The sequence below is a fragment of the Meleagris gallopavo genome, chromosome 1 (genome assembly GCF_000146605.3).
Source record: "Meleagris gallopavo isolate NT-WF06-2002-E0010 breed Aviagen turkey brand Nicholas breeding stock chromosome 1, Turkey_5.1, whole genome shotgun sequence".
In the NCBI taxonomy this organism is placed as follows: domain Eukaryota; kingdom Metazoa; phylum Chordata; class Aves; order Galliformes; family Phasianidae; genus Meleagris; species Meleagris gallopavo.
In genome coordinates this window covers 109712067-109721899 of record NC_015011.2, presented here as the reverse complement: position 1 = coordinate 109721899, position 9833 = coordinate 109712067, and the positions used below count along the sequence as shown (strand labels likewise).

At 43.3% G+C, this 9833-nt stretch overlaps 1 protein-coding gene across 1 annotated transcript; it reads left to right on the top strand.

Annotated features, from left to right (window-relative positions):
- Positions 1-1044: 1044 nt before the first annotated feature.
- On the top strand, positions 1045-9833 carry ATP6AP2 (ATPase H+ transporting accessory protein 2). The gene is made up of 9 exons (XM_003202996.4): positions 1045-1198; positions 3091-3221; positions 5105-5233; positions 5755-5850; positions 6172-6309; positions 6599-6652; positions 7507-7656; positions 8317-8433; positions 8774-9833. The coding sequence occupies exons 1-9, from the start codon at positions 1144-1146 to the stop codon at positions 8966-8968; spliced, it is 1065 nt and encodes a 354-aa protein (XP_003203044.1). The 5' UTR covers positions 1045-1143; the 3' UTR covers positions 8969-9833.

The following is a 9833-nucleotide window of genomic DNA, read 5'->3' as shown; positions in this document are numbered from 1 at the left end:
TGGTCACAAATACTGCTCACAGTGCTACAAAACCCACTCTGCATAGCACAGCTGGGATCTAAATGAAGCCTGGAGAAAACAGCGAGAGCTCTGGCAGCCTGTAAAGCGGTGATGTGACGCGCCGATACCAGCGGGCACCCGAGAGCAGTGAGCAGAGTTACAGGGACCTAACGGCTTCATAATGAAACGCACTGCTTCTATGTGCTACTTCCTCATAGGAAAAAACAAAACACACAAAAAAAACAGGAACTGGAAAACACAAGAGAGAAGAAAGATTTGGTCGTAAGCCACGTTTCTAGTGCCATTTCAGAAAGCAATTCAAAGTAGCAGAAAAGGAATGTAAGAAACACCCAAATGAAGCCCTCTGATTTAAATTATTTCACACAATCACAGAATGGTTTGGGTTGGAAGGGACCTCAAGGATCATGAATCTCCAACCCCCCTGCCTCATGCAGGGCCACCAACCTCCACATTTAATACTAGACCAAGCTGCCCAGGGCCCCATCCAACCTGGCCTTGAACACATAACTTCATTAAAGCAGCCTTATTCGCCCTGCCCCCCGCTTCTACCCCTCACACTCGCAACCAATGCTCTCTACTTGGCTGTCCCGACCTACCCCGCACCAGCCTACGCCCCACAGCCGCGGAGCCCTGACACAGAGCCCTCGCTCCCTGACTGGCTTGTTCAGCTGTCAATCAGAGCTTATTCCCACCCCAGCGCAGAGCCCGCCCTCTCAGTCCGCAACTCCTCCCAACTCAGTGGGAGGGGAAAGGCTTCGATTGGACAACTCAGTTGTCCATTCGTTCCTGTGAGGTTCGACCTCCGATTATACGGCGAGTGGGGGAAATGGTGCAGAGCTCTCCCGCGATCAGATTGGCCGAGTGGAAACGCCACTCAAACCAAGGCTCCTCCCTCATCGCGGCAGCACCCAGCTGACCGCTCGGTCCCGTGACAAGGCGGGGGTGATTTCGTTGCCGAATGGTCAGATCCGCCGTCACTCCCGTAGAGTCCCGCCTCGCCGTCCGAACCTCGCCTGCGGATTGGTCGCGGCTCCCGTCCTCCGCAGGCGGGCGCTGGGGGTTTTCGGTGCGGTGCTGCAGCGCGGCGTTTTCTCGGAGGGGTCTGGCGGCACGGCGGGCGGTATGGCTGTCCGCGGCTTGGGGGTGGCCGTACTGCTGGCTTCGGCCTGTCTCGCCGGTGAGCCGACGGGGCCGGGGCGTGAGGGAGCCGGGCCGCGGCTGGTGGGGATGGGGGGAGGCTGCAGTTCTGCGAACCTCGGGCCTGGGGGCCGTCACGCTGACCGGTGCGGCTGTCACCGGGCCTCGGTGGTGTCGGGCGAGGGAAGCTCGGCGTGAATTGCTACAGGCTGAGCCGATGGTAGGGCCGCACCTCCAGCGTTGGGCCTCTCGCTGCAGGAGAGACATCGAGGCCCTGGAGAGTGTCTGGGGAAGGGCAGTGAAGCTGTGAGGGGTCTGGAGCACAAAGTCTGATGGGGAGCGGCTGAGGGAGCTGGGATTGTTCAGTCTGGAGAACAGGAGGCTCGTGGGAGACCTCACTGCTCTCTAGAGCTACCTGAAAGGAGGTTGTAGTGAAGAGGGGGTTGGCTTCTTCTCCCAGGTAACAGCAGTAGGATGAGAGGCAATGGCCTCTCCCTCTAGGAGAGGTTTGCGTTGGATATTAGGAACAATTTCTTCTCAGAAGGAGCGGTGAGGCAGTGGCACAGGCTGCCCAGGGAGGTGGTGGAGTCACCGTCCCTGGAGGTGTTCAAGAACTGTGTGGATGTGGCACTGAGGGTCGTGGACAGTGGGCACGGTGTGATGGGCTGCTGGTTGGACTGGGTGATCTTAGGGGCCTTTTCCAGCATTAATGGTTCTATGAAAAATGCATATTGCAGTTTTGTGAATTCCTTCTCAAGCAAATGGGGGTGGAAACATTGCTGCCATGCGGAGCATGGGGGTATGAACTGCTGTGCCATTAACATTGACAGCAAGCCATCCAGTGAACAGGTACCAACATAAAACTAAGCCACATTTGGATCTACACTCTGTGCATCTGTCAGTCCAGCCCATTTTCCTCCTGCTCTCCTTTTACCTATGCACGGTACTTTGGTCCTGTGGCGTTTGTTGTAATACGGCTCAGTTTACTGTCAACACTGTATGCAGAGTCACAACCAGGCTATAAAGCAACATCCTCAAGGTCAGATTGATTGTTGTTTTTCTTAACATTCATTTAACCTCAGTGTACCACTTTTTTTTCTTTTTTTTCCTTTTGCATTTGCCTGTTAATAGGCACATTTGCACCAAGTATGTTTTAAAATGAATTCAGGTAGGCAGCTGGGTGCTTGCATGCACACAGCATTACCATCATATGTGTTAAATTGAACTATCCCATCTCTCATTTTTATGGAGTCTGCTCTGACCTTATTACAGAATAAATATCAACCCACTGTACTGACTTCAGTACTGACCTTCAGTATGCTTTGTTACTGAGGGTAATGTGGAATAGAGTGAAGGGGGATCCCAATCTGAGAGGTCCTGTGGTTTGTGGCTGTGCACTGCCAGCCTTGGTCCAGTACTGCATGGTGGAAAAGAAATGCCTTGTGGCCTTCTGTGTCCGAGAGGGAAACTGGAGCTGTTCTGCAGGAGCTGAATTGCTACTGGCAGCACTCTGCTTCAGCCAGCACAGGTGGACTTAGCTGGTCTTGTCTGGCTCTGGGTTCAGTGTCTCAGGCTGTTGTCTGCACAGAAAGAGTTTTTATTGCCAAGCAGTTCAGGAAGAAATCAGCTGTGCTGGTGCGTAGCAGGGTGTTTTGAGCCCTCCTGACTTTGCTGAGGGCTGGCTTCATGGGTCTGCATTGTAACACTTAATCCACCGGTGAGTGTACATATATGTACTGTGCTTTTGCCTTAATCCAAATGTGGATTTGTCCATCCTTAGTCTTAACTAAATAGAAACCTTATCCTGTGCTCCAGAACACAAAAACAAACGTTACTCATTACTTACCTCTGCTTAGGTGGATAGCTGTGAGAAGGACAAGAATGAATGAAGAAGACTGTAAGAAATTGACAGCACTTTTTGCTTGGTTTTAGGTGTGTGTGGGGATGAGTTCAGTATCTTACGATCACCTCAGTCAGTTGTTTTTCGAGATGGAGGCTGGCCAATCCCTGGCGATCGGATCCCAGATGTGGCTTCGTTATTCATGGGCTTCTCTATTGAAGAGGTAAGTTTGAGGTCTTGGCTGCAAAATGACTCTAGAATTGCAGAGCTGCTCATTTAATGTGCTTCCTGTCATGTGTTGGAATATATAAGATATTGTCCTGTTTATTGTGAGGCATGTATGACTTAACAGAGTGTGGTTTCCAAGCACAGAGTTGTATTGGTCATATGAGCAGAAAAAAGGGCTGTGCTTGCTGGCTACTTTGAGTCATCAGCTACAGAAGGAAGCAAGCCTGCAGAGGCTTTTGCAGTGTTGTTCAGTTGAGACCCATCTGCATGGGTCCTGCCCCTGTGCACTTAGCAGACAAACTTTGACATAGGATGCTTAGGAAATAATCCAAAGATTTGAAAACCTTATTTGTTTGCCAAATTAGACCTTTGAGTATAGCTTTAATGATATTTGACTTAGGTGAGTAGGTGCCTATGGCTTTATTTCACGTTGCCCAGTGAATCTTCCCCTGGGCTTCAAAAGGGGTGAGTGGCTACTGAAGTAGCACATGAAAGTTTTTAATGGCAGGGTGTCTCCAGCAGTGTCCATGCAACCAGATACTCAAAGCAGCAAGTTGGGATATTCTTGCAGTGCTAGCAAGGGCAGCTGTTTCCTGTTTCTCCCATATTTTGAATACAGGCCTGTTGAAACTGTATTTAGGAACTTGTCTGAAAGTATTGTGCTGTCAGTTACGTTTGTAATCATGACAATAGTGACAAAAAATAACTTAAGCTTAGTAATCACAGTATGTATACATGTAATATTTTATCAAGGAAAAGAACAGTAGTGCAGATGGTACTACATACACTGCATGTAAAGAAACTCACCAGAATAGTGGGTTTTGGCTCATTTAGAGAACTTGACTTTCAGCATACTGGTCATCCTCATGTAGAACATGCTTATAAAGAGAAAGAGGTGATTTGGTACTCACTCTTTTCCATTAGCAAAACTTGGAATTGATTTGCTTTTATGGGTCCACAGAACCATTTAAAAATGCTGGAAGACAAAGAAGGAAGGAAGCTCTTCAAATTGCTTTATGTAGTTAAACCCTGAAATTGAAAGCTGCTATCAGCATTGTCACTAAGGCAGAGGTTACAATGTAAGCAGCTTCCCACACTGGTATTGAGAGTACCGTGAGTCCATAATGCTCATTTTGCAGTCTACTTCAAGGCTGTAGTCCAGGAAAAGAACCTGATGGTGTGGCAGGTTGGGGATTTTAGAATCCTTACTGCATCGCACTGGAAATTCTCAAGTACAGTCATGAGGTGTTCTCTTCTTGTTACGGGAAGCTCAATGGTTCTTCAGATCCAAACCCCAAATCGTTTGGTTTCACGAAGCTTGGGCGTTTATATTTTTTACACAAATGGAGAATCTTGTTTGAATTCAGTGCCTGCAAATTTGTAAGTGGTGAATTGTCTAACTAACGTTCTTCCCTGTATATCTTTCTCATATTGAATTATCAAGATGTCAGTATTTTAATGTGCCCAAATACGTTTTGGTGCTATTTTATGAAGGTGTTAGTTTTCTTTTTTGTTTGTTTTAAAATCAAAGCTTCACTTTCTAAATAAAGCCTATTCTTCTGCTTTAGTTATGGGATGTATCTCTTGAAATATTTGTACAGTGCTCTCTGAGTGCATGCTTGCTTTCTTACGAACTTGCTGACAGCTTTTCAACTAAGAGTTTCTTCATGATTAACTTGAGAAGTGTTTTGTAAGGTGGAAGTATTCTTGTGCTACATACTTGCCCACGAATTTCCAGCAGGCTGTCCTGTACAGAGATACTTACAAGACACTAATTAATTTTGCTGTAGTGATCAGGATGGGTTCCTTTGTCTTTCTTCCTCTGAAATACAAGTGGTGGTGGTGATTGTTGTATTTGTTTTTACTATTCTCTAATAGGACCTTCCCTGGCCTGGGCTTGCAGCGGGCGATCTGTTTCACAGGCCCCGAGCTGCTGTGTTAGTGACTGTGAAAGGAGTGGACAAGCTGACGTTGCCTGCAAAAGGAATCTCTTACCCTATTGAGAATGTGAGTATGCACATCTGGAGCAGTCGTGCAACTCTTCCGTTCTGATTACAAGACCACAGTGCTTGATGCTCTCATCATTTTAACTTTGCTTGAAGTTCACGTATTCCCCTTTGAATGATGGGTCAGGCTGTAGCCATGAATAACCCAGTCTGACTCTGAGCTAGGCTTTCCCTTTTGGGTTCAGTAAAACTGGTTGAAGATTGCCAGAACCAAACCATGTAACATACCTAACATGCAGAACCCTTAAATATGAAGAAAACTTGAGTCATATTCATACGTGTTACTTCATGAAAGTTCTGAAGTGTACTTTGTCCATATTTCCTGTCTATCCCATTAATAAAAAAAGAAAGTTTCTAGTCTTTAATTGCTTCAGAAATTGCTGCTGTGGCTTCAGATGAACTGCCCCAACATTGCTCTGGCAAACTACTACATCTCCAGTATTCATGAATAATTTCAAATGATCATCACAGAGTCGCTAGTTTCCGTCTTACCCAAAAATCTAACTAAACTTTGTGTTTCAGGCTGTTCCTTTCAGTCTGGACAGTGTTGCAAATGCTATTCATAATTTGTTCTCTGAAGAAACTCCTGTAGTCTTGCAGCTGGCCCCCAGTGAGGAAGTGAGTATTGCTTCGCTTCTGATAGCAGATGCTCTAGGTGGTCAAACAAACTTGTATGACTGGAGCAAAACCAGTTACCATGTGAAAGTTTTTTTTTTTGCTTTGGAGGGTGATTTGCAAGTATGGCTGATGATTATTGTGTGGTTGGAGGAAGTAAAGAGCTAAGGAGGGCTGTAAAGTAAAGAGCTAGCGGGGGGTTGTTAGAGTTAGGGTGGTTTGGTTAGGTTGTGGTTGGACTTGATTATCTTTAAGGTCTTTTCCAACCTGAGCGATTCTATGATTCTAACTTCTGTTCTTATTGTACAATGGCTGTTCCTGCAGCGAGTGTACATGGTGGGCAAGGCAAACTCTGTATTTGAGGATCTTTCTGTCACGCTGCGCCAGCTGCGGAACCGCTTGTTCCAGGACAACTCCATTCTCAGCTCCCTTCCTCTCAACTCACTCAGCAGGAACAATGAGGTAAAAAAGCCATAAAGAGTACTTACAGAGTTAGTGTTTTTTCCTAAGATGCTTTTCTATTTTCCCTTTTTTTTTCCTGTGCTGAGGAGAAGTCCCCCTTCTTTTCCTAATTGACTTGTAAGAACTAAGGTTTAAGTTCCTTTGTAAGCTTTATTAAAAGAATAATTTCCTTGTAGCAAGTTTGGATGCTGCAACAGACACAGTCTGTTCTAAAATATGTAGAGTTAAAGCATAACGAGGCTTCTCAAACTCTGGTGCCATCAAAGTAATTGTCCATCTTTGTCTCTAGGTTGACTTACTTTTTCTCTCAGAACTGCAAGTTCTACGTGATATTGTAACCCTGGTAAGACTTATTTCTTATTTTTAAACACTTCCTTTACATTTGAGGTCTCAGACTTCACACACATTATTTAAAGGTAGTGAATCCATGTCCAGGGTACTTGCAACCAGCGTTATACGCTCAAGTGTGTCATTACTGGGTTGCATCAGTTTAAATAATGCATTCTCAAAGTATTTGTTACTGATGGAAGAAATAAGAACTTCAGACATTTGTAGCTTCTTTTGTGTTCTGTTTACTGAGAGCAGAGGGTGTTCTAAATTACTCTTTCTCCATACCCACAGGAAGTAGTCTGTGAGAAACTTGCAGAGCTTTCCTTATTTTCTTGCTTGGGAAGCATAACGGTAGTTAAGAACATGCTCTTTGCCCTGCCATCTACTTCCAAATGTCACTAACATTTGCTCAAAAAGGATGCAGTGACTTATGTGGCATGAACAGTGGTAGTGATAGAAACGTTACAACTGAGAGATGAGCTTTTAATTATGTTCTTTTTAAGCAAGAAGCTTCTCATCTTTGTATTATAGAGCTCCTGTCTTGTTGCTGCTGGGTTTTTTTCTTTTTTTTTTTTTCTAAAAATTCAAGCTCGTGTTAGGTGAAGGACTGGTTGACAGAATTGGGACTCTTGAGAAAATGAGGTAAAATAATTTGTTTTGGTCTCGCTGATCAGAAATGCCATAGTTGAAGTGGATGGGAAGATAGGAACGGATTGCATTGCTTGTTTTTGGAGGCTGTTCCCATCTGCAGTCAAATGTCAGTGTTGCAGCTGGGATCGGTCCCAGCAAACTGATGTTGTGACAGTGTGTTTTTAAAGTAATCTATTTCTGAATGGAATTCTTTCTGCCCTCCATGTTGTGCCAAAGCTGTCCCGACACAAGCACTTGGCCAAAGATCATTCTCCAGACCTGTATTCCCTGGAACTGTCTGGTTTGGAAGAAATTGGAAAACATTATGGAGAAGACTCTCAGCAATTCAAGGATGCTTCTCAGATTCTTGTGGACACTTTGCAGAAGGTATACTTTCTATCTAACAAACAAAACTCACACCAATACCATGGAAGTCATTTTTTGTGTTAACTGCAAGGGAGTTAGCTTACTGATGCGTGCTCTTTTTGTTTTGTTTTGGATAAAGGAGTGGGAATCTATTAAAACTTGTATAAACATGAGCTCAATGGGTCTGTTTTCCCTAAAGAAACATTTCTTGCTTAAAAACACCACTATGTCTCACTGAGTCTGGCCTAGTGAAATGTGAAAATCTTTTTACCCCAGGCTGCAGTGTTTTGTTTCCCCTTGCCACAGAGTTGTATAAATCTAAACATCCAAGGCTCTAAGAAATTAACTCCTTAGCTTATGGTCTTTCATACTGATTAGCTAAAACCCTTTATTAAGACCTGAGTATGTTTTGAGTGTCAAAAGTGTGATGGAGAAGTGTAAAAGCATGAATTTACCAAGTTGAATAACTGTTTAATCTAGGAGATGTCAGCCAGTTGAAACTTAGTTGGTGGAACTGTAAGACAGTGGTGTATCAGGTTTTTTGTTGTTGTTTGTTTTTTTTTTTAACAACTTCCCCCAGTCTTGATAATCCTGAAGCTGACATGTTATGGTTTATCTTGCTAATGAAGCCCTCTTTGGTTCCAGTTGAAGTTTTAAATTAAATTTCTTTTGCTCTTCCAGTTTGCAGATGAGATGTATAACCTGTATGGTGGGAATGCAGTAGTAGAAATGGTGGCTGTAAAGGCATTTAATTCTCCCCTCACAAGAAAAACTCGCTCCATTCTCCAGTCTTCACAGGTAGTATCTGTACTTGGTTGTCTGTCTTGCCTATTGAAAGCGTGAATGCATCCAAACTGCATCACTTCCTTACTTGAGTAAGGCTTTGTTCTTTAAGGACTAGGATACTGACTGATGTAGACAAGTCTTCATTGACTTTCACGAGGCTCCTGTCAGCTCATTCCTTTGGATTCCATTGATGTCAGTCACAGAATCACTTCAGCATTTTGTGCCCTGGCATCGGAATCACAGGACAAAAATGCATCTCTTTTATTTAGACTGTTTGGATTTTTGATGTAATCAGCACCTGTTTTGTATACAGGCAGACTTTAAAATAATGCACTTATTTTCTTTGTTACAGGGTGATACAGATAATCCATACAACCTTGCCTATCCGTATAACTACAACTACTCTGTCATCTTCAACATTATTCTGTGGATGATGATAGGCCTTGCTTTAGCTGTGATAGTCATCTCCTACAACCTCTGGAACATGGATCCTGGGTATGACAGCATTATTTACAGGATGACGAATCAGAAGATAAGAATGGATTGAACTAAACTGTATTCCAGCACAGGGAAGTGACGAGTAAGATCTCCTTTAAGTTGAGTGAAAACAAATATGTGGTTAATTGTGGAATTTTAAAAGGTGTATTTATTTCTAAGTATCTTGTTTTTCCTCCTCTTAAGCCTATTTTAATTGTTAGTAAGTAGCCTAGATTGGATTTAGAAATTCAAATCTGCTTGTTTAAAAAAGTAAAAATCCCCCAAACTAACTGTTATTAAAGTAACATCATTCCATTTTTTTTATCATGTTTTGGAAATGCCCTGCACTGCCCGTGACTGTGTGCAAAACAGATAAGCTGAAATGATGACAGCAGAGTTGTTTGAAACTTTTCCACAGGGAGATGATGAGTTATAGCTAAATTGTTGTGTTGTATATTATGAACCAGTTGTAAATGTTCGATGTAAATATTTATGATGTAACTTTGGAGAGGATAGTTATTATTCTTTAGTAATATATTAAATGCAGAAATATTTCTATGAGATTAGGAAACTAGTGGCAGAAATGGCATTTGGATCACACGATGATGGCTTAAATGTGAACTGCAGCCAGAATGGCTGGGCTTACCTTGAGCTTTAATGATTTGGAGATAGTGTGATAGTGTGGCTGGTCTATACAATGGAGAGTCTAGAAATATTGAAATAGCACCAGTGTGGTCATGGTATAACATTGCATACAGCTAAAAGTTCCTGTTAGGATGCTTCGTATTTCTTCCATTTGTGTTGATATTATTTAAAAAAAGAAAAATAATAAAAGCAGACTTTTTGATGATAAGACTGGACCAAGACCCGATTTAAATATGCCTGGATTGTAGTCCTGCTTCAATCATTCAATAAAACAAAGAATAGTTCCTGAA